General features: G+C 39.3%; 1 protein-coding gene across 1 annotated transcript in view; it reads right to left on the bottom strand.

Moving 5' to 3' along the window:
• Positions 1-3,357: 3,357 nt before the first annotated feature.
• LOC124283608 (serine-rich adhesin for platelets-like) overlaps positions 3,358-26,643 on the bottom strand; it is a 42,908-nt gene continuing 19,622 nt past the window's right edge. The window contains exons 2-6 of the mRNA XM_046719598.1: positions 11,783-11,884; positions 9,322-9,490; positions 8,676-8,797; positions 5,340-5,471; positions 3,358-4,473 (exon numbers count right to left, since the gene is read on the bottom strand). Of these exons, the coding sequence (XP_046575554.1) occupies positions 3,554-4,473; positions 5,340-5,471; positions 8,676-8,797; positions 9,322-9,490; positions 11,783-11,852 (1,413 nt within the window). The 5' untranslated portion in view covers positions 11,853-11,884 and the 3' untranslated portion in view covers positions 3,358-3,553. The remainder of the gene's footprint in view (positions 4,474-5,339; positions 5,472-8,675; positions 8,798-9,321; positions 9,491-11,782; positions 11,885-26,643) is intronic.

Raw genomic sequence — 26,643 nt, 5'->3', positions numbered from 1 at the left:
CCCAGGCTTTAGTCAAGGTGATTGATCTGCCGTTGGTATCAAGAAGTCCTGGAGTCCTGTTGATAATCCCAGTTGCTCCGGCAATGACGATTGTTGTGTTCACTACTGCACCAGCATCACGAAGAGCTCTGATGTAGGTCTCTATTTGTTCATCAAAGTCTTTAAATAGCAATGGTCTACCTCGGTTTTCTTTGGGAAGCGTTGTTTCAATCTTCTTTAACTCATGATCACTGACCCCTGTCTTGCAAGCCTTGACTAAACGTCTTTTGTATCTGTCTCTAATTGAGCGAGCGGTAGATTCTCTAATAGGCTTTTGCAGCTCTTTGGTGAACTTTCTACTGGAACTGGCAACACCATGTTCTACAGCATAACGTGCAATCTTCGTGGATGTTTCGTCGTCATAAAAGTTGTAGGTGGATTCACGTTTCCTTTTCTTGGGTGTGGACAGTGCAGTAAGAACCTCTTTGTTGGCTGCAGCCAACGTAGTTGCCGTCATTTTCATTGATGGGGCCTTGGTAGGGCTAAGAAGGAACGTTTCGGGTTCATCAAGTGACTTCTTTAACCACGCTATTTGACTCATTTTTTCTCGTCAAATGTAACGACATCGAATGAAACAAACTTTTATACGCGTGATGACACGTTTGAGTCAAGTTACTTATATGTAAAACCATCATAAACAAATACCAACCATTTGATCTTCTGCATGGTTTCAATTTCGCTAAAGAGGTCAACTTCTCAGCTTTCGAACAACAACATAGTTTCAGCAGAGACCCATGCATACATGCTTATAGTTAGTTGTTAAGAAAACAATATCATCTGAGAAATAAATGGCGTCATGTTTGAACTCTGCCAACAGAGTGTTTCATGGGTCATTTATCACAACAAAGGATCAAATGTTTGTTTTCATTACTGTTATTGCTGCCATGGACTGGTATACCGGTAGTTATAACAGTCAGACGGCAGATAGATCAGTGAGTATTGGTCCGGTAAGTGACCTCAAACCTCGAAATTTTAGTACGTTGAAAATTTCCCGGTATACGGTAGTTAAATAGTTAAAAGATTTAAGTACTTGTTTTAAATTTGTATCTGTGATAATCTAGTTGTTTTACTCTCCTTCGTTGACAGATGTGTATAATGTACTGTAAGTCCCCATGGTCCCTAGTATGGTGATCTACCTTTAGTTTTTGGCGATATATAGCCTGGGTTTTTTTTATATTGTATCGTTTTGTATAGTAAAAATGTTTTAAATTTAATTAATAGTTTTAAAATTATATTTGTGATAAACTCGTTGAATTACTGTCCTTCATAGACAGTCTTTTATAGTTGACCTATAATTATAACTAAACCTTGATATAGTCACGATATGGCTGCAATATTGCCGATGTGACTCAAAATTTTGTGACTCATTTACGAATTTACTCTTCCATGTGCGAAAATTACTCTCGAAAATGCAATTACTTAATACTAGTCAAGGCACTTCTGTCTTACCTGAGCAGAAAGTATTATCACACAAATACAATAATAAACCACAGTAACATGCCTCATATAACAACTGATGATATATATATATACCCTAATATGTAAATGGATTCTTCCAAAAGTTAGTCATCTTTTGAAAATATTGTCAAAACACATAATTTTATGTATATTAAAGTAGTTATTCACAGGCCTCTTTCAAATATTAAATAGTCATTGCAAATACAAATGCTACCTTACCATATACTGAAATGCAAACGCAATGATCTACCTGTGAGATATAATGGAAACTTCGAAAAGCATAAAAGTGAAGATATTTTAAAATCAGTTGCTTTTATTCATGAAAAATAATTCATTAAAACATATTACACACATTATTTTGTGAAAATTATAATCTCATACCTGAAGAGTGACCTCTCCACCGGGAAAACCTTTGGTCAGAATATTGTGTATGTTGCTCTCGCTAGGTCACATGTGTTCACTATGAGCGCAGCTCCAATTAATAAAATTCCAGTTTACAAACGGAGATACTTTGCAAGTAATGAAGTCTAATGCATACCACTAAGCAATAAATGAACTTTCTAATTCTCCAAAACTATTACATAGTAACTTTCTTACAGGAACACAAATCTGACTGGAAACATGCTTTTGCCGTTTAAAAGTCTAAACTCTGTAAGATAAGTGATGCACAAAACAGTGAATACTACGTACATAAGCATAATAACCATTCACATTTAGATGTTGGTCTCAGGAGAAGAAAGTTGTTATCCACACAAAGTGCCAAGGATTTATGTTCTTTGAACTTCTAAATGCGTGACATAAGAACACGAAATCAGCCGTCAGCGTAGAGAATAACCAGCCATTAATGTACTGGAAACGATTCCCTGGGAGTTGAAAGGTACAGCAGCGATCACATTTGTATAACTGATACTCTGGAAATTAGTTTTGTTTTGTTTTGTTTTGTTTTGTTTGGTTGTTTTGTTTTAACGCCGCACTCATCAATATTCCAGCTATATGGCGGCGGTCTGTGAATAATCGAGTCTGGACCAGACAATCCAGCGATCAACAGCATGAGCATCGATCTGCGCCATTGGGAACCGATGATATGTGTCAGCGAGTCTGACCACCCGATCCGGTTAGTTGCCTTGACAAATTCTAACCTTGATCTTCACGAGTCAAGAAATTGTTGGCAACATCAACTGTATATATAAACGATTAACATGTCCTGCTCTAACATCTACTCCCTCACTCAGTCACTCACTCATTTCAACGTTAGCACCCTCCACTCACCAAGTTTCGTCAACAATGATAATTTAGATATAAGGTAAAACTGATCTTTCTTTCATAAACGGAAAATGACATCACAGACAGTCACGATATGTACTTCTTAAAGAAGCCTTTGATTACAGATATATCTTCTTGCCAAATCTCCTTTTATATATGTATATATGTACGTTATCACCTTAAAAACTTTTTTCCTGGCACACCCAGTATGAAACAATTTGGTACCTTGTGATGAAAACTTGATATGAAAGTCAGACGGCTGTTGTTCTCGGTTGAGTGGATACAATTCAATTTGCGCACAAATATGCACCAAGTACAAAGTATGACTTGATAAAAGCTTTTCATTATAATACCCATGGCCCCTAGTATGGTGATCTACCTTCAGCCGTTGGCAATCTATAGCCCGTGTTTTATACTGTATTGTCTTCTTTAATTGAAATGTTTTAGCTTTGCTCGCTAGTTTTATATTCATATCTGTGATTCTCCAGTATTTTTACTGTCCATCGTCGTCAGGTTTTAATCTTCAAAATGTTTTCTCTTTATATTGTATAAATTGTTTTCGTCACGATATGGCTGAGATATTGCCGATGTGACGTTAAATATTAACTCACTCACTCACTCATTTTCATTATAATACATAAATTATTATCTTCAAGCTATTCTGTACGGTTTTATGGCAAACACACATTTTCGGTATATTTCATCAACAACGATATGAAAAACACAGTTATCAAAAAATGTCCAAATACTATCACAGTTACCGGTAATACACATACGCAAGGTGTTCTCTTCTTCATTTTCCTTTAACACAGGTCAGTAGATCTGAAGCAAAGACTAAGAAAAGTGGCACTAGGCAGACAAGAAGGCCACTCACCCCGATAAAGTTTGATGAAACTCGAAAGTCGGCAATACTTACTTTCTTTCTCACGTAGGAAGATAATGCAGACCTTTTCAGAATCAATGCCGAATACTTCTCCTGCAAACTTGACAAAACTTCAGGAAGCAGTTTCGTTTTGCAAGGGCAGAGACAATTATTAGACGGTGTATGTGAAATCACGTTATGTACCGTAGATGGATACAGGAACTGAGATGTTAACGTAAAACCGGAAGCTGTGTTCGAATGCAGTGATGTCTTTGCTGAAACGTATGGGGAAATTTGTTTGGTAGTTTCTGTAGAAACTATTTCAGTGAATGAAGGTTGTATAGATAAATGCGATTCGTAGCTATCAGTCGTTTCAATGTGTGTTTGCAATGGCGTCAGCATAAATATTTGTGTACTCGTAGTTGGATGTGTAAGCACAGAAACCGTAGAGTTTTCTGTCCCTAGAAGTGCTGGCTGGCTAGGCGTTGATGTATCAGCAATCACACCTGGAGCAGAGGGTGTCGCAAGGGCCATGGATGTAGTTGCTGCTGTTGCTGAAAGGTTAGATTGCATCGTTTCTGTCGCAGATGGTGTCATCAGTGAGAGGTATGCCGTTGTTGTATCACTCGATATATCCTCCTCTTCTACAGATAATGTTGTTGTATCTGTGATCGTTGACAACAGCGGTGATGGTGTTCTTACTCCACTTGACAATCTGCCATATTGGTCCGAAGACGATGCAGTCTCAGTGTGGGCTGAATCTGTTGACAAAGCCGTCGCCACCATGTTTTGCGCTGATGAAAGTTCATTGTTCATTGAAGTTGTCTTGTCTGTCGTTGACTCAGGATTTTCTGAGCGCAAAGGAGGCAACAGAGTCATAATTAGTGAGTGGGTTCGTACTCAGGAATATATAACTGACTGACAATGAGTTTGGTTTTACGCCGCCTTTAGCAATATTCCAGCAACATCACGGAGGGGGACGCCAGAAATGGGCTTCACCCATTGTACCCATGTGGGGATTCGAACCCGGGTCTTCGGCGTGACGAGCCAACGCTCTAACCACTAGGCTACTGCACCGCCCCTCAGGAATATATAAGCCATAGCGGGACGAGAAACATTCATAGAATAATAAAGGATGAATTCAGACTGTAAAACATGTTGACAATAAAAACTAAAAGAAGTAGGATATCCACATAATATTTAACATACAAATAGCATGTTATCATAAAAGATACAGAAGGATACAATAACAAACGGGTTATAGAACGACAGAAACTATAGTTACACCACCATACCAATGAGCAAGTTTAGTTATACACCGCTTTTAGCAACATGCCTGCAATATCATGCCGGGGGACACCAGACATGGGCTTCACACATTGAAGGGAATCGAACCCAGGTCTTCGGCGTGACGAGCGAACACTTTAACCACTAGGCTATCCCGCCGCTCCGACCACCCTACCAGACACCATTGGTACTTACAATACCTTTGCTACATGTATGGACCCTTGGATTTACATCACCCCTTCATGTGATAATGAGAATATTTACCAAATGTTCTACGATTCAAAGACGCGTCGACATAAAAATTTGGTAGAGACTTCCGTTATTCTTATTGTTCTTAGCTATTCGGGGCGGCGTTTGGGAAACCTCAGTTACACTTGCGTGGGCAGCTAAATGCCCGAATCCCCTCAATACCTAGCTTTATGTAACTCACCATCAAGATATATCTTGCAAACTGTAATGGCTTCATGGTTGTTGCACTTGGTGTGACTCCACAAGCGCCCCTTGCTATCTGATAGTATCCATGCACACTGAAGATTGTTGGCAGGTAAAGCTTCCGACTTAGCTGAAATAGGATGGGTTAAAAATCTTATTTAACAGAGTATATAACTTTGACCTTAGCTGGCACGAGGAACGGTTGAGAGATGATCATTTTCAAGGTTGATTGTGAACTTTCGTTGAAAATAAACATTTCCTGAATATGATCTCAGACATGTCAATTATTTTGGGTTTAATTTTGAATGAATGAGTTGATATTTGTAGTTGCATCGGAAATATTTCAAGACTACATCAAGACATTCACAGATAATATATTCTACACGAAAACGAAACTGTTCCAAACATGTTCTTAAGAAACGATCGCCTCCGTGGTGTAGTGGTTAGAGCGTACGCCCGGAGAGCGGAAGGTCGCGGGTTCGATCCCCGACCGCGTCATACCAAAAGACGTTAAAATATGGTACTTGTTGGTCCCTGCCAGGTGCTCGGCATTAATGGGTACAACAAGGACTGGTCGGCTCGGAGTCAGTATAATGTGTCTGAGTGGGGTATTCATGCTTCACTGCGACGTGGTATCTCAGTCGGCTAGCACTATAAAACCAGCTTAAGTCTGGGCTAGTACAAGCAGCCGCACATACACATACAAACATGCATGCACGTCGTCATATGAGCGAAATATTCTTCAGCACGACGTTAAACCCAATTTCACCTCACCTCACCTCTGAAGAAACAGATTGTGTTACTGGTGGATTAATCTTGGGTGAGTAAATGACTTCGAATGAAGAGTCAGATCAGCAGCTATATTTCAGCTATACCGTGTCTAGAAAGCTTTTGAATGCATAGCTAGATCATATAGATCGATAATCGTTCACTAAATAAATATCGGAGACGTAACATTGAGCAAAACTGCCCAAAATGTCTGAAAGAAATGTATATATTTCACATCACTGTGAGTGGTGACTTTGTGCATGGATTATTAAAAACACAACGTCCTGAACATAATTGACAAGCAAACCTATCGACGCTATTATCGATCATTTTAGCCAGCCCTACACATAATAAATACACGGTTTTGTTATAAAATCCAATCATCAAATGACTAGAATAACTAGACTACCACAGATATTTTTTTTAAACTACCATGTAACCCTAACATATCATCATATTTAACAAAACAGTGTATAACAGGGCCCCGTTCCTCAAAGCGATCGTAGCGCTACGACTGTCGTAAGTCTATGTTAAGGTATGGGAGTTGTGATCACCTTAGCGCTACGATCGCTTTGTGGAACGGGGACCAGGACTGTAGATCACCAGCATGTAAGGGTAGATCACGTAGATAAATCTGGTTTATGGACGTAATGAGCATACACTCAAACAGGTTTAGGCAACAGTAGCACGAAGGGGTCACTATTTAACAGGGACTAGCCATCAGTATTAGAGCTTCTATATTATAGACCTGTCATTAGATGTCACACACGGGACCTAGTACAAAAGGAAGTGGGACACTTAAGTATAAATAGGTGACATGAAATTAAACCAGCCATTGTCTTAACCTAAATGGTCACCATGCGACGATGTCGTGTTGGCCACATAATCATGAATAATACATTTTTGAAAGGTGATGATCCTCTGTTTTGTATCCCTTGTGATGAAAGAATGTGTATTGATTTTTCCATAATAAGGGATAACTATTTCCCAGCTTCTATGATGAAGGATATTTTTAACAATATCAGCTCTCATTAAATACCTATTTATTTAAAAGCTATTGAATTGATTCATAATTTTCGATGTATAAAGTAATATTTAAAAATTGGTAGTGCGGATAAATAACTATGACTTCTATAGTCTGTTTGCAGTGAAAACGAACTGATGAATTTCACTTTAAACAAAAAAGTAAATCAAATAGAGTGAAATTAAGATTGCGAATCCTCATAATTGTACGTTGCCAACTGAACATCTAAATCTGAGTTATTTAACATACGATCATACATTCAAATCGCTATTATTGGTTTGTATTACAAGGGGGGTAAGCGCAGTAGTTGGAACAGTGAAACAAATGCACGTGCGGTACGTGATGAGCGTTAACTTAGACCAACTCTACTTGTTCTCGGTGTTTCATTTAATGTGAATACACCCTTGTAATACAAACCATTAGTAGCGATTGAAACAATGATCGTTTCTTAAACATCTTTTATCCTAAGTTGAATAAAATTCTGAGATTTAAATATTCAGTTGGCAAGGTAAAAGTATGAGGATTCGCAATCTTAATTTCACTTTATTCGATTTATTTTGTTGTTGTTTAAATTGGTACGTTTTCACTGCGAACAGACTATAGTGGCTGTACCCTCGAGAGGGGTTGAAGTAACGTAAAACAAATGTATCCCTAAGAGGGTTTGTACGTTCCCCACTTGCTGCCAGATTGTTAAATGCAGTATATTCGTTATTTTAAATTTTGGACTGAGGGGGCTGGTGTTAATCACACTAAGGTCCATGAATGTAGCTAATGTACTGTGGATCCCCATGATCCCCAGTGTCGTGATCTACCCTTTTACTAATGGAGATCTATAGCCCATTTTTATGTTGGTGGATAATGTATTCTTCTCACTACTATAAACTAGTTTAAAATTGTATCTGTGATATTATAGCTATTATAATGTCCCTCGATGACAGGTTTTTTCTCGTCACGATATACCCGAAATATTGCCGTTAAATTGTAACTTACCCATATGTCCCTAGTATGGTGATCTATAGCCCGTTTTTATATTGTGTTGTTTTGAAATAATTTAACATTTGACACTGACCTCAAACTAGTTTTAATTACTTTGTGATACTCTAGTCGTTATACTGTCGCTGACAGGTTTTTAAATAAGTATAGATATATTTATTCTTAGTACATAACTTTTTTGTTGTCACGAAATGGCTGAAATATTGCCGATGTGACGTTAAATATTAACTCACTCACACACTCACACATATTGTTATTTGGTTACATACCATGTCATAATAAAACAGACTGGGTGGACCTTTAAACATATGGGTTTACTCTTTGATAAATATTCATGTACATGCATGGGAGCGGTGTTAACATAAGCTGTAAAGCTTGTTCATCAATCACAATTTAGTTCATGAATAAAGATATTTTTAAACCACATTTATGCGTATGCACTAATATATCGAGCGTGTGGAAGTTGTTCTGGTTGCCTTTCACGCTCAGTGAAATATGCCATGTCAGATCAAAAAAGATTATTCTCAGTAGCTGACGTTTAATATTTACTTGTGGTTCTCCAGTGATGCGATGTGGGATAGGCATCCACCAAGGAGTTGTCATCCGTCCAGCGCCATTCATTTGGCGAAGCTGAGTCGGTCATGCCGAGCCACAACCTTTGTCCGCCTCTCCTTCAACGAACAAATCAGAGACATATGTCACTCAGTATAGGCAAAGTCATTATTTAGAAATGTTCTAATCCTACGTAAGTACCCGAAGGACCCCTTTTTTTGTTTTCACTGACGAAACTCGAAGAACATAGGCGCAGCGTATGTCCCGCAGGCAATTTACTGCGATTATAAATCGCATCAATCTCTCGCGGGGTCGCTTCCTTCTCAAATAAACATGGAGGCTAAGAGAAATTTGCAATTGTCAGTAGAACAGTAAGATTATTCATCAGGAAAATTTGCAAAACTCTTTTACATCTAAGCATCATCAGTTTGCTCCACATCTTCAGAGTAGTCATAAACAGTCCCAAATATGAAAATGATGGAATACTTCATTAACGATTGCTAAACACACTTGTATGCGGTATTTATATTTGACGATAAATTAAGAATTACATACGATTATATGAAGAATTATATATGATTATATAAGTAAACTGATCATCAAATTTGAGCATTCATTAAATCAGAAGTTGAAAAGACCTTACGATGCATTGGATCTAAGTTCAAGCAAGAGGTTATTTTCAGCCTCAGTTTTGGACGACGTGATGTTTGCACCGATAATTTCGCACTGGCTAACAGCATCAACTCCTCTGTAGGCACCAGGCAACATCTTGTAACAGCTGCGCAGCAACGGCAGAAAATCTGGTGGACAGCCTAAACAAAAATATACGTGAGTGCACATTTTATCTGTATTAACATACCGGTGTACAATTGTTACCTTTATGATGCAGTAGTGTATAATTTATATTTCTGAAATTCTATAATATAACTGTTGTCTTTGCGACATAGTACTGTATCACTGTTATATGACCCGTGAAGGTCCGGGTTAGAATGAATCTTCAGTGACCCATGCTTGTCGTAAGAGGCGACTAACGGGATCTGGTGGTCAGGCTCGCTGGCTTGGTTGACACATGTCATCGGTTCCCATTTGCGCAGATCGATGCTCATGCTGTTGATCACTGGATTGTCTGGTCCAGACTCGATTATTTACAGACCGCCGCCATATAGTGGAATATTACTGAGTGCGGCGTAAAACTAAACTCACGCACTCACTCACTCACGGTTATATGTGAGTGGGGGAGTATGTGTCGCATGTTTGTGACATAGTAGTGTATCACTGTTTTCTGTGTAACAAATGGTTGTTGTCGTTTGGTTACTCTGCTGTATCATTGATGCATTTATGACGTGGTGTAGTCTTAAATGAAATCATGGATGAATGTTCTCACTGCATCAAATGGGTTTCCCTCAAATAGTGAGTTTACTTTTACACCGCACTCGGCAATTTTCCAGCTATATGGCGGCGGTCTGTAAATAATCGAGTGTGGACCAGACAATCCATTCATCATCAGCATGAGCATCGATCTACGCAATTTCGATACGATTGCATGTGTCAACCAGGTCAGCGATACTGACCACCCGATCACGTTAGTCGCCTCTTACGACAAGCATGGGTTACTGAAGATCAATTCTCACCCGGATCTGTCCTCAAATAACCTCAAGATACCATACTATAACAATAGTTTACTTGAGTATGCAGTCAACAATCAGGAATGTGAAGAAAGACATGATTACACAATGCCAGAAAGTGGTAAAATGTAGAATGTGTTATATCTGGGATTACACTTTCTCCATAAAGTGGATTCCAATACTTTTGTCGGGTTGAATCGCATACGATATTCGAACCCACACTCTCAGAATCAGGGACCTAAGTCATCGATCTAACGAAACGACCACACATCATCACACAAGTCACCGATCTAACCCATTCAACCACCGCGGATCCCACATAAAGGTAGTCAGAGTGAGTTTGGTTTGACGCTTCTTGTTGCAATATTTCAGCAATATCACGGCGGGGGACACCAGAAATGGGCTTCACATATTGTACCCATGTGGGGAATCGAACCCGGGTCTTCGGCGTGACGAGCGAACGCTTTATCCACTAAGCTACCCTACCGCCGCTAAAGGTAGTCAGGCAACTGGTAGCCTAGAACAAGTACTTTGTGTAGCCCCTGACAACTGTAAATTAGCAAGGCTCCCACAAAGGCGATGAATACACGATGCTATTTTAGAAAAAGATCAAACGTAACATAAGTTATACTTGGTATAGTACAGATTCTAGAACTTGTGTTATTCCTACCCAAAGTCTCGGAGCCAGGTACCTAATCGCCAACGAGACTCACACAACACAATATGAATGTCACCTGGAGAGATATACACACGGCATGCATCAGCAGAAGTTTAAGGAACAAATATACACATTTAGATATTAGTCCGGGAAGGTAAATGTCTCAAAAAGCACTAAACTTTCGTTCAGAATCGCTTCTTGCTATTTACTTACCATACGTCCTTACGTGATGAAAAAGAAACTTCACAATGATCGTGAGATGTTTACTTTTACAGTATGGGGTGTATGTGTAAATGTCATCATTTCAAACATCACAAAAACCGGAGCTCATGTTACATTTCTTTTTTCTACATATAAATTTACTAAATGAAATATTTATGTCAAAAGTGTCGAAAGTTATAACCATAATATTATATTACTCGTTTCCGATATGGCTGCCATGATGGCCATACTGAAAATAGGATTTGATTTTTTTTATGATTACCTTGGGATATTCATGTTTGGTGGGAACAAGCCAAAAGGATGAATCTCTCCTCCACCATTGTACTATACCGACTATAGCATTCACATCTGTTCATAAATCTCAATCAAATCGAGATGATACCAGGTGTTCAAGAAAATATCGCTGCATACGTCAAAACATGTAAATTCATCACCGAAAAAGCACGGGAATATATGATAAAGTGAAAACATGGTTCCGGACATCTTTTTTTAGTCATTTATGTGACAAATTTGACAACGTCCCCCACAATGTTAAAAGCCAAGAATGTCGTAACCATGATCAGCCGTTTTTGCAGGAACTCTACCTTCAGTTTGCTTACCAACAGCTGCTTGTTGATGTGTGTGGAGAGGTAAAAGCAAGACCAACAGAACACACAAGTAGGGTTCCATACTGCCAAGCAATAAGTGATGTGCATACCCCACTGAAACGAAATTAAACAAGAGCGTTTACTTTGTGTTGAGCTAAACTGGTATAATTGTGGTCCCTCGGTCCTTATGCAATTTGGGTTATTTCCCCAAAGATTCACAATTAAATAAACACATCACATCTAAGACATTCAAGTACTAAATTCTTGTGAATATGTATGCTATGTACAACAGAGTTTTCCGCAACAGGTGTATCTCAGAGGGCTAAGACAAGGGTTTCATTCAAGAAAATATTGCATGAAAAACAAAAACGATACACACGTCTTACGTATTGGGAGTGTGGTCGGGAGTAGCTATACTCAGAAACATCATATCGGAAAATACCTGGAAAGAGCTTAGTGTGTCCATGTGGGGAATCACTCCTTCGGCGTTTCATGCGAACATTTGACTGTGAAAACAATACTAGGCCCATAAAGAAACTGTGCATACAAAAATGTAAAATCTAAATTTATCAAACCTGTGTAGACACATAAGGATTTAAACTCAGAGATTAGTGACATGTATCCAACATGCATGCACGTGCCACGTTCCGTGACGTCAGTGGGTTCGTCCTTGAGACGTGCAATACGTTGGTGCACGTGCATTCCGGGAAAGAGAAACAGAGCAAATGAATGCCACACAATACTGTCACTTTGGAAAGCTCAACCCCTGCCCTTGCGATCGTTCAAATAATTAAACGGCTATTGAAACGCATAGCATGCCAAGGCTCACGTCTGCACAACGTCATGAGGCCATTGGGATGGTCCGTGGGGGGAATGTCTCAACGACATGTGGCTGCACATTTCCACTGCCACCGGAACACCATTTCTGCACTGGTGAGACGCTACCAGGACACAATGACGTCATCGATCGGACGTCCACGTGTAACATCACCAAGACAGGACAGCTGGATAAGGGTGACCCATCTTCGCCACAGGTTTCAGACTGCAGTGATGATTGCCCGAACCATCCCAGGACTTCGCCGTATCCACCCCAACACAGTTCGACAACGTTTACGTCATCACGGGATCAGACCACGACGTCCCGCCATACGGCCTATCCTGACACAACGTCATCGACAAGCTCGCCGAATGTGGTGCCGAAATCATGTCCGCAGACCCTTGTTTTGGTGGAGAATGTTGTTTTTACAGATGAGTCCAGGTTTAACATTTCCCATAGTGATGGACGTCAACCTGCCTATAGACGCGTGGGAGAACGTTATGCACAGGCCTGTGTCTTGGAGAGGAATCGCTTTGGTGGTGGTTCCGTGATGATTTGGGGTGGGATAACAGCACGCCAAAGAACACCTTTGGTGATTGTTCAGGGAAACTTAACTGGTGTGGGCTACAGGGATCAGATTCTTCGACCTGTGGCAATTCCTTTTCTGCAACGTCATGGCCCTGGGTTAAAATTCCAACAGGACAATGCCCGCCCTCATACGGCAAGGGTTGCTATGGATTTCTTGCAACACCACAACGTTGACTTACTGCCTTGGCCTGCAAATTCACCGGATCTCTCCCCGATAGAGCATGTTTGGGACGAGATGGATCGACGTCTACGCCGTCTTCCTCATCCGCCAGATAACGTCCTTGACCTTGCAACAGAACTTGAGAGAATCTGGTGTGACATCCCACAAGCCTTCCTTGCCCGTTTGATAGGCTCTATGCGTCGTCGATGCACTGCTGTTCTCAATGCCGATGGTGGACATACCCGTTATTGAGCTTGTGACATGGACGTTTGACCCCTGTCCCGCTTGTGGACTCGTGACGTCATTGTGATTGACTTTTCAGTTGAAATTCTCCCGACTTGTTATGGTCTCATGATCCCTCCATTAAAGTTTATATGTACCTTTGACATTGTTATCGTATTTATCAACTGGGATAATATTTTGACAATGCACAGTTTCTTTATGTGGCTAGTATAGCTTACCCCGTCGAGGTCTTTCAGAAAAGAGTGAGTGATTTAAGATTGTTACTCACGTCGGCAGTACAGCCATATCGTGACTGAAACAAGTCATGTACTGATAATTTTCATAATAAAATCTGTCGGCAAAGGACGTAGAACAACTAGACTATCACGGAATGAGTGAAAACAAGCTAACATATATCTTAAAAAGTAGAAAATTATGTTGTACAATACACTGCAATATGAAAATGGGCTAGTGATCGCCAACAACTGAAGGTAGATCGCCATACAAGGGACCATGGGGACTTACACTAATTTGGCTACCTGCATGGACCCGAGCTGGATTTACACCATTCCTTCAACCGCTGGCGATTGTACTCGAATTCAGCCGCCAATTGAAAGAACAGCTATACTTTGATTACGATACTGGTACATACAAACATACCTTGAGAGACATGGACTTACATACCTTCTCAAGGGGCACAATAATCTTACGGTACTTCAACCCCCGCAGAGGGCATCGCCATGAAGAATTTCGGTTAATAATTATATTTAAAAAATATTAAACTGGGTACACCAAAATTGGCCAATTAAGTCGACTTCCTTTTAAAAAAAACAAGGATTAAATTTGTGAACTAATACTATTTAAAGATCCTTCATTGGTGATGATTGGTTGGAAATATTGATCCCTTGGGATGGAATTATCAATACAGCCACTTTCAGAACATGACCATTATTTAATTATGAATATTTTATAGCTGTTTATTATTTCCACACTGGTACGTCTTTATACATACATCGACTGCACGGAAAATGATACACAAATATCATATTTATCCTATCTCACTGGTACTTCGTTATGAAGTAAGGAAAACACGACATCACTGGTTTCAAAATAAGGACGTTCACGTAACGTAGCAACAGTGTTGTACTCGATATACCGTCGTGTTTTCCAGGACTGAAGGTTATACAACTAAGACCTGTTAGACCTGATCAATGGCTTGTTACTAACATCACTATAATTGAAACATATCGTTACGAGCAGTTTAGACTTAAAACTAACTGTCGTCAATTTACGGTACAAAACTTTATCTAAAACTGGTTATTAGATTATTGCTGTATATAACTTATTTAAAGACGGTTTTGGGGATTCGCTTTGTTTATTTCATTCTTGAAATTTTGAATTGAAACTTCAACTTGATTTTATCTTAAAATTTCAATTTAATAGTTATTTTGAAATTTCAACTGAGCTTAAGTTAAAATTTCAAGTTGCTATCTTGAAATTTCAAGATTCCATGTTGCAATTTCAAGATAGCAACTTGACATTTCAACTTAGTGTCCTGAAACTTCAGAGAAAAATACATATAAACACATGGCCCTGACAGGCTTCCGTAGTCAGTAACTGGTTATAGCTTGCGCCTTTTGATACCAACATTTCCACAACATTTATTATATCGTATAAAAAAGAACAACAAAGGGTCTTTTACGTTCAGTGTAACTGTAGCCTGTAACCGGTGTTTGTATTCAATGTAATATAAAACTGCATATTATTTCAAGTTTGTAGCGTTCGAAGTTTGATGAAACATATATGCCACAATACAACATCTTCTTCCACAACTTTCGGAGGCACTCCGGCAAAGTGTTGGGTATCGTGTGAACTCGGTAAGGCTTACAGCTCTTCCCAAGTGAGGATTCTGGTAGAATTGGTCCTTAGCATCCAATACCTGGCCAAAATTTGGGGGTGCCCAGAACCCTGGCCAAGAAAAGACGGGCCACTGGGTACTACAAAAATTAGATTGCAGAACACTAAAACGAATCCTGCGCATCTGGGTAGATACACTTCCAGCGTTCACAAATGTATAGATTGACTCAAAATGTATATTTTGTATAGTTAACAATGACATAAACAGGAAACTATGACTACATATCGAATGTCCCGTAGAAAGTGTGCGAGTTTAAGTTTAAAGTCACATCAGCAGTATTTCTGCCATATCGAGACTAAAACTTGTTACAAATTCATAATAAATACACGTAAGATTATGAAAACCTGTTGACGAATCACAATAAAACCAACTATCACAGACACAAGAATTAAAACTAGCATCTATCTCTAAAATTTGTTTTTCGTCAGGACACTACAATATAAAAGCAGGCTGAGTATCGCCAGCAACTGAAGGTAGATCACCATACTAGGGACCATGGAACTTACAATACGTTTTCCACCTGCATGGACTCAAACTGGATTTACACCATCCACTTAGAGGTTGGCGATAATTGAGAAATTTATCCGAACATTAAAGTAACGATTATTTCAACAATAGTAAATATAGCAATACTTTCATTGAAATTGAATGTGAAACTTACGTACACTCGTATTTGATAAATTTACTTTACTTCAACCCCGGTCGAATGCACAGCCACAATCATCTCTCTTAATAATCAAATTCTACCAGGTTATAAAAGACATCACATTGTACATCAGAATTTATGAATGGGATCTATTTGTCTTTTAAAAAAAAACAAGAATGAGAGAATGGCCGATACTAAAAAGGTCCTTTTCTGTTTTGACACTATAATATTTATCCTTTGTGAGGAAAAATCAATGCAATCATGCAGGACATGCTTAACCGTGATTCTCTCATCACAAGGGATACAAAACGGAGGAACCTCACCTTTTAATAAATATTCTTGTGTATATCTGCTATGGCCAGTACGGCATCGTTTTAAAATGACTTCTTCGAATCTGGACTGACAGCCCAAGTAGGTGTAACCAATATAGAGTTTTATTGCATGTAATTTATTGATACCGAGTTGGGGCGTTAGATTCCGGATTTATCTTCTTTTAACAGGTTTATAGTCTCTGGCAAAGAGTCATAGTCTTGTTGCTACATGTTTTCTTTGATATGGTTCTGTGAGAAGGTTAGTTAGTTGCTTCCCTTTGTGATGTGACACGTCCTGGGCAGTGATAGCGTTTTGACTTCTTTTCTTTCCTCAATTAAAATATTGGGGCTCCCTGATTAACCTTAATTGGCTCACGCTGCAGCTGAATCACCACAGGCTGTGTATTTTATTGGCGAATGTCAATTGGCTGATGTGACATGTGTAAATATATGTTAAAGCTTTTACAGCATTGTGTACTTTACTAGAATTAAACACAAAAAGGCAGTATGGTATTTGATCAATTTAAAAGAGCCAGTCAATTTCACAGCAGAATTAATGGGCATGGTAACAGCACTCCACGACCCACTCGACAAACAAAAACACCTTAACTCTAAGAGACCCAGTAGTATATACAATAGCGGTACGAGATCAATTCCAACAAAAGACTCTGTAAAGCTTCATTTATGAAATAAAGTTTTTGTCAGGCCCTTATCTCTCTCCGCTATTGTATATACCACTGTTTGAACCCCCAGTTAACTTCCTGGTCACTATGACCGCGAACCAACACTTTCCTGATCACGTGATACTATTGTGATCGCCCTATGTCGTGTTGACCTCGAGGAAACAGTTTAATGTGAATCGCTTATGAGCTCTTTGGTTTTCGTGATGAAGGCTTGCCGGGCTTGTTGTATACCTTGTTCTATGTACTTTTTTTTCTCGGCTTCGCTGACGGTAGTCTTACGAGACTTGGTTCGAATCTCTTGTTTCATCTCATGGTACTTGGTGAGTTCAGAGAGGACCAAACGAAACTCCTCCTCCGAGATCTTGTTGTCTGTGAGTGCCGTGGAGATATGGTCGCTTACCGTGTTCAGCTTTGCTTCAGCTAGAACCCTGATCTCGTCGTGCTTCAATGCTTTACGATGCAGTCTGCGGGATGCAAACTTAAACACCAACCCCATCAACCCTGACACCCCAGCTGTTATTTCAATGCCCAGCACTATGGGTGCGGCTACGATGGTGGTCAACAAACCGACACCTACTGCCCCTAGTCCCATGCTGGTTGTCATAAGGGCGGTATCAGCCCCGTCCACGACATTGAAAGCTCTATGGTACTTCTTGCATAACACTGCCCGTCTGTCGCGGTCTTGTTCTAGTTGGCGTTTTATGTCGCATAACTGCCTACGGTTTCCAGTGTCTTCACTACTTCCTCTACGACTGGGTACAGCCCCATCCTGTGCGTATAATATATACTACAAGATAAATTTTTTTTAATTGGGCTTCATTTAATAGTCGATCAATGTACATGAGGCTTATAAGGCCTACGTGCTCGTGTAGGCGAAAAGTGGGTAGGTCAATAGGCAACTCTTGTTCTATACTAACTTTATCGTTGCTTATTAAGGGGGGCAGCAACCCCAGTGAGGGGTCCGAGCTCTGTCGTATGACGATACGACAATGGCGGTCCCCAAATGGATATGAATGTGGCCAATCTATTGTCACCCCAGGTAAAAGGCGCCAGGGGGGACCCCAACCCCTACCCCCATCAATGTCGTCTCTGAAAAAGAATTCTATGATGAATGTGGAGCCTGGGGGCATAACCATAGAATATAGTAGGCCAGTGTATAATTGAAATAATAGTAGCGACACGGTGTGGAATATCACCCTAAATGTGCCGGCGCGATCGATAAAAGGCATCCTGATCGACGCGGTGGAGGATTACGAGCCATTCCGAAGGGACAGCGATTGTTCAGTTCCATCCAGAATAATGGTTGCGTCATCAGCAAATTGTGAGAGAATATATTCAATATTTCCAATTCTTACACCCTTAATATTTTTGTTATTTCTCAGCAAAATGGCAAGGATTTCTACACACAGTAAGAAAATGTATGGTGATAATGGGTCGCCTTGACGACAGCCACGTGATATCGTTCTGGCGTAATATAACCAACCGATGTGGAGGTCGTTGAGAGGTAAATGCAACTATTGTTGCCACATATGTGAGGTGGAATGGGGTTTAACGTCGTACTTAAGAATATTTCGCTCATAGGACGACGTGCCTAAGTGTGTATGTGGTGCTGCTTGTACAAGACCAAACCTAAGCTGGTTTTATAGTGCTAGCTTACTGAGATACCATGCCGCAGTGAAGCATGAATACCCAACTCAGACACATTAAATTTAACTTTGAAGGTATTGGGACTTACGCTCGGCATTAATGGGTACAAGAAGGACAGGTCGGCTCGGAGTCAGTACAGATTTTTGAAACGTTGTATTTTTGTTATTTTAACTGTCAGCTAAGTTTTCCTACAATCGCCAGCGGCTGAAGATATGGGGGAAATCCAACTAGGGTCCATGCAGGTAGCAAAAGCACTGTAAGTCCCCATGGTCCCTAGTATGGTGATCTACCTTCAGTTGTTGGCGACCTATAGCCCGTTTTTATATTGTATTGTCTTCGTAAATAAAATAGTTTTACATGTACATGCTAGTTTTAGACTCAATCTGTGATACTCTAGTTATTTTACAGTCATTCGATGACTGCTTATTTAGCTACTACAATTTATTGTTTATGTAAAATATTTCACGTCACTATATGGCTGAAATATTGCCGAGGTTACGTAAAATTTTAAATCACTCATTCATTAATGCCGAGCGCCAGGCAGAGACCAACAAGTACCATATTGAAACGTGTTATGGTATGACGCGGCCGGGGATCGAAGCCGCGACCTTCCTCTCTCCGGGCGGACGCTCTAACCACTACACCACGGAGGCGGTCTTCAGTGTTTGTAATTTTCTCAGTGCACTATGGCGTGGTCGGACGCACTAACGAACCCGGTGTGGCAGTTAGATTACCGAACCATTGAAATACATGTTATATAAGTGTCCATGTTGTAACACCTCATTAACAAATTACCAATTCTCTATATATCTATATATGAAATATTTGACTAACCTCACCCTGGTCACACGAGATTCCACGGGTATTGAAACCCTGGTCCTTCGTGATCCTTCGTGTAGTGAGTCGGACCGAACAGAGACTTAAGACTTTTGATTGAGGCTTTGTTGGTAATAGAAAGGGGAAAGGGCTCCATTGTAACTAACCAGTTATCTTTACATGTGATGTATTGTAACATAGTGAGTGAGTTAAGATTTTATCGTGACTAAAACAAGGTGTGGTTTATAATGATTAAAAATTAAATAATGAACACCTGTCAACAAAGGACAGTAAAACAACTAGATTAATCACAGATATATATTTAAAACTAGCAATTAAATCTCAAACAGTTTAACTATGGAGGACGATACAATATATAAACGGGCTATAGATCGCGAACAACTGAAGTTTGATCACCATACTAGAGACCATGAGGACTTACAGTAGCTTTGGTACCTGCATGGACCCAAGTTGGATTTACACCATCCCTCAGCTGCTGGCGATTGTAAGAAATGTCAGCCAAAATTAAAATAACAAGAATACTACGTTTAAAAATCCTGGCAAGTTTAAATTGACTTTGAAAATTTGGGGACTTACGTACCCTCTCAGGAGGATAATAATTTTACAATACTTCAATCCCCCTTGAAGGTACAGCCACTAACAATCTGAGTTATTAATTTAAACTTCCAATTATAAAATATTTATCTATTTACAAATCATTTAACAAATCTAATTCTTTTTAAAATGCAATAATTAAATGAGAACTTATATTATTAAAATATTGTAACATAAAAGGTAATATTTAAGTATATATAATACCATTCTTTAGATGTCAACACAAGAGAGGTTTAGTTGTTTTTGTAGGAAACAAACCAGTCTCCTTCAATTATATTGATCACTAATCCGCCCAAACCTGACTATGGTAGATCCCGCAGAATCACCCTTGAACTACATTCTGCCCAGCATCAAGGTTTAAGGCTTTCTTGTGTTTATGTTTTCGAACTTCTGCTGTTGACAGTTTTTTCGATGTGGCTGCCCGTGAAGATCCGGGTTAGAATTGGTCTTCAGCTAACCGTGCTTATGGTAAGAGGTTAAATATGACTATTAATAGCAATACATTATAAAGGACCATAGCAACCAATGTTAGGTCACCACACTAGATCTTTGTCAAACAGATCTCATGTATGGCAATTATTGGAGCCGATGCTCAAACACTTACAAACAACATTTATGTAGATACAACATTTTGATTCGCAAAATCAGTTTAATTTTGCTGTTCACGTAGAGTGCTCTTTCATCACCTGTTGATCTACTTTCCGCTACCAAGCGATATCAAGATGCACTACAGTATACTGTTATATTTTAATAGAACTGTATATGGCACCAAGTACTATGGGACATAAAAGTGTCCAGGTGTTATTTACAAAAAAATATAATTCTACCGATTAACAACATCAGGTATCAGATCAGATCTGGGTACTGCTTTAGTAACTCAAACAAGCCCACGAACAGCCATTGCCATGTACTGTAATTAAACCGTGTTGAGTAATTGACCCAAATACAGCAGTAACATCTGAATATATTTTTTCTCAAAACTCAGCAACATATCAATACAAACATCCCTTATAATGATACGAGTCGCAAAGAGTTTACTCATGATGTGGCAAAATAATCTGCCCATAAGTTTTCATTAAGCCAAGTAGGAGAAGTTTTCATTAAGCCAAGGAGGAGTCCCAGTTGCTTGGAAAGTGCAAGATCCAGGATACAATACTTCCACCTATACCAGGAAGTGCAGATGCAGCTTCACTGCAATGTTTCCTAGAGCTTCTCCTAATAATATTATAGGTCTTTTTATTCACTCTTATGTCATCCTTATCACTAGGTGAGGTGAGGTGAGGTGAGGTGAAATTGGGTTTAACGTCGTGCTTGAGAATATTTCCTGCTCATATGATAAAACTAGTAATAGAGTCTAAAACATTTTACCCAATATCACTAGGCGTGTAACTAGGTGTTGGGTATATCGTCGTGCTTGAGAATATTTCGCTCATATGACGACCCTTATCACTAGGCGTGTAGGTGTTGGGTATATCAAAGTTATAATCAAGATGTAGTACTAAGGTGGACGTTGAAGTGTTTTGCAACAACAGACTGGGACTAACCTTCCTAACGCCTAAGCATTCAGTCTTGGCATTTTCATCTTCGTTTACGTCGTAAATTTCGTAATGAAATGATGAATTTTGATTTGGCCCTTAATAGTCGATGACTCCAATCATGTGTCCAACACATGTGTATCACATGGAAAACGTTTTCTGCATACTTTTTTCCATGTATCATTTTCATTGTTTATGACAAACGTTTACAAACACGTTTGGGATGCGTTTGCGCGCAATACACAACCACGACATGATCAACGGGATTCAAGCATAGGAATTTCTTAATGACGATTGCTGTCAAAATATATCGAAATGAACAGCTCAAAATGCTTATGCGGGGTTTTTTTGTATTTGTTTTCTTGTTGTTTTTTTATTTATTTTTTTTGTTGAAGAGTGTATAATAAATTTAAATGCAGTTAAAATACTGGTAATGGAAATCCCATGTTTTCTGAAAAAAAACAATTCTCTCAGTTGGTGAAGTATCGTTATTGAAAATAACAGTTTCTCTATTACTGGAAGCTAATTCAAAGCAGACTGTAATACAGTGTCTAGTGAATTCATCTTCAGTCTGTGCTGGTTTTCTTTTATTAAACGCTATTTGCTTTGTCGAGTTAATCCAGCTTAGCTATATTACTGATGAGTGATCCTGGTAATGCATTGTCAAGAAATCTTAATTTTTCGAACACTGCAATGCAATGACGGTTCCTGTAATGAAGAATCATCATGGGGAAGCAAGATTTCTAAGCTAGGGGTTTACGAGCATAGCAGTAATATGATCAATATCTGCAAAGCGAAGCAGTCGCAGTATTCATTCACTATCGACCGCCTCCCTGGTGTAGTGGTTAGAGCGTCCGCCCGGAGAGCGGAAGGTCGCGGGTTCGATCCCCGACTGCGTCATACCAAAAGACGTTAAAATATGGTACTTGTTGGTCCCTGTCTGGCTATTACAAGCAGCCGCACATACACATACACACGCATGCACGTCGTCATATGAGCGAAATATTCTCAAGCACGGCGTTAAACCCAATTTCACCTCACCTCACCTCATTCACTATCTGTTGTAAACTTGGAACAGGCACGACAATACCAGGAACATATATCTTATCTTCTTGCATCCCCATAGCACAAAGCAGCACTACTGGAACTTCATGGAAGAGTCCCCTGGTCTTTTGTCCTTTGTCATCATCGCAACACTGCATGTGGAGTTATTAATATAATGAATGTCTTGGAACAAGTACCGTTTGGTGTGGGGGTTCACTTAAAACTTGACCTTGTGACGATCAGACAACATCTAAACACACACCGGTACATTGCTGACATCCTTGACAGGGATGTTGTACAACACTGCGATGACCATCTTCCAAACACTGGGCCAGTCTTCACTAAATGCTTGGCTACATCGTGCACATGCGGTTTGTTATTCCTTACATCAAAAGGTGGTACCAGTTCTGTCTTGATCCAACAGGAGTCCAGATCGCAAGGCAACAGAGCATTTCTGGGACATTATGGGTCATAAAATACGCGAGAGAGATCTCGTACACATTTATGCATCGGAACAATCCCTACTTGAGAAAGAAACGCAATTTCGTAACGTCAAATTCAACGTCAAACACAGACAATAAGGAAAGGGGTCGAGGGTGTTATTGCAGTTGGCGGAGGTTTCACCTGATATTGACATTATGCATGGTTATTGCTGCGTGTATGATTTCTTGAGGAATGAAAAACCAGTATGACTGCACATGCTAACGTCATCCCGCCATAGTTATTAATATCAACACGACAATATTTGTCATGTCTGATCATCTGAATAAACTACAGGTTTTCCTTTTTTTTGCGTTTAGATTTGCCATTTAAATTCACCTTGGGGTTAGTTTATCGAGATAGTAAGTTAAACTTAGGTTTTGATAAGTTCCTCAACTATGGTTAGTGGTAACATATTTATAGTATAAAATATATGATGTGATATTCTTTTTTCCATGTATATCAATCATTTGCTTTGACTAAAACTATACATGATACAGACAAGGATGGGGCAGCGAGAACAACGGACTTGGGTTCATAGATAGCGTGCAGACATATCCTATGTACAGTTTATTGAACGCAAATAATCTTCATGTCTTTGTTATAACAAATCAATATACTGATCGGTTACCTGGGTATTTCTTGCTGAGAGATGGCGCATATTCTAGCAAATGTATGGATGACAGGTCACGATTTGATGACACTTCATTACCATCTGTTGAATAATAGGATAGTATAACCTGAAACAACTGGCTATAATTACTTGTTACTTTCTTGTTTGAGTGCACAGGAGCCAGGAACCGTGTTCCTGTTGCCCAACACACTCACAGAATGGGCATGGTTCTATCCATCAGCTGGTCATGACGAGCATTTTACATTATATTATGTGTGCAAACATGAGATCTTTCAACCTGTATTGTTCTGCCTTGGTCATGAATAACATGTTTGAGTTCACAAGTGTCAGAAGGAAAATCTGGTAATGTATGTCTCCTGTCATGGACTGAACCAGTCGAGCATTTACTTGGTACATACGTAAAACTACTCGTGTCATATTCACTTGAGTACAACACTCCCGTGTCCCAGGTGTTAGCATCTCGTATATCAGATGCCATTTGACACTATCGCCATACAACATTTGATAGGACTGGTCAAAATCGTTAAAATAAAGTTGTGATCCGAAGGTGTCGCATTGGTCCCTCTCAGTATACTCACTGATTTTTATCAATGGGAGAGGATCCCACTCAATGCATCCCATGTCTGTCAATCACCTTTTGTTGGAATGCGTGATTGTTTCGCTTAATACAATCTTCAACCTGACACTTTGTTGCTACGTTGTCCCTCCTTCTGATATTCAAGACGGGGATATTCAAAATCTGTATGACCAGCTTTCAAAACCATGTGTCATGTGTGTCATGAGTGATTACTTCCGCAGTTCTCAAAACTATCAACCATCGTGATGATCAACCTTTCTCAAGAAGGAATTTCACAAATACCGATTGGTCATCACAAGAGACATTGTGTACTAAACACTGAAAACATGACCATTTCTGACAGTCGTTTTCGGATATACGCAGCTGACAAATGAATATCAAAGTCATTTTCCATATATTCATATCCCATGATTACACAATGAATGTAAACAGGCTAGAATGTGAACTCCATAAGTTAGATAAAGTAAAAATTTCAAATGAAAAGTTTCGATGCACATTTAAAGGAGATGGTCTTGGAGGACTTATGTTTCTAGAATAAATCCTCGTATACCAATGTTAAAGGTGTGGAGGATGATACAAAGGCTACGGCAAAAGGTTAAAAATCTACTGTTAACCATCTGAAGTATGGTGACAATTTATTAACCGATAAAACCGACATTGCCAGTAAAACTCAAGCATTCTTCATCATCCACTATGTCCCCAAAACAACAGGAGGAGACAAGAATACATTTCAACGCAAACGATGCTGAAGACTATATTGAATCGTTTTCATTATATGAGCTACATATACTGCCCGTGAGCAAGCTTATGATGCAAATTTGAGCATTTGTCTGATTCATGTCTGGAAACGCTTTTAGATAAATTTGATCAAATATGGACTTCAGGGAATGTTCCTCCTTTCTTGGCATGATGTCATTCCACTCCCTATACCAAAGACTTGGCGGGATCATACAGATAAATCGATTGCAGACCGATATATTTAACTATATAGCTGTGTCTGGAAATAAACCATTGTACGAATGGTAAATAATAGATTAATGTAATATCTGAAAACCAATAACCTTATTACAAATATTCAATGTGGTTTCCGAAAAAACGAAGCATTATTAATCACGTAGTTTGACTGGATTCCTTTGTCACAAATGCAGTATTAATTTACATTTATAATACTAACACGTTGTACCTATTTCTTTGATAAGGAGAAAGCATATATGCAACCTGGAATCACGACATTTTAACGCATTTACAAGATTGGCTTGGGAGGGTGTTCACCATAGTTTATATCGCATATTATATTTTAACAGACAGACAATTTCAAGTCCGAGTGGGGTCAACCCTGTCCGACCTATACAATCAGGACCAGGGTGTTCCACAAGGCAGTATTTTATCTGTTACACTATTTGTTGTAGTTTTAAATTAAATATTCTTTTAAGTAATCTAGCAATAATAACAAAAACATGAGCATTGGAATAAAAACTGGCATATATTCTTCCAGGCTGAGAGAACATGCAACAGGAAATCAGTAGGCCAACATGCAGTGGCTCACAAAATGATATAGTCAAATAACACCACACACACCACACACACACACACACACACACACACACACACACACACACACACACACACACACTAGTAAAGTCTAACACGTGAAATATCACATAATGCTATATAGATATAAATATGGACACGTCAGTATGCCTACTGTATACTGACCCTTAAGTATTTTGTACACGCCACGCCAATAACACTACTGGGAGGGTGAGAGGGAAAGCAGTGCAAGCGTGCACGTCTTGTCGCCTAAGCGTAGGCGATAGATTCTGTACAACACCAAGGTCTAAGACTTTGTCTGGGATCTTTCCGAACTTCCCCTATTGATCGTCTGTACATAGAAACAGATGACCTTTCTCTTAGCCACTTAACCCTCTTTGCAGTATGACAAAACATTGTTCCAACGATTCCAACTCTGTAAAAATGTGTTTAATCTCCTTTATGGGTATCTTTATACATAAAGATCTTCTATTGAAAGGTGAAGATCCTTCATTATGTCTCTCTTTGTGGTGGACTGCATCGATCGTTTGCATTACAAAGGATAACTGTCTCAAGGTTTCATCCTTTAACGTTAGTTCTTAAAAGAAATTAATTTAATTGTTAAATTGTGATCGTGAACTGGAAATATC

This window comes from Haliotis rubra, unplaced genomic scaffold, assembly GCF_003918875.1.
Source record: "Haliotis rubra isolate DU_JTF1 unplaced genomic scaffold, ASM391887v1 Scf318, whole genome shotgun sequence".
Classification (NCBI taxonomy): Eukaryota; Metazoa; Mollusca; class Gastropoda; order Lepetellida; family Haliotidae; genus Haliotis; species Haliotis rubra.
The sequence above is the reverse complement of the archived record's forward strand: the minus strand, read 5'-3'. Positions and strand labels throughout refer to the sequence as shown.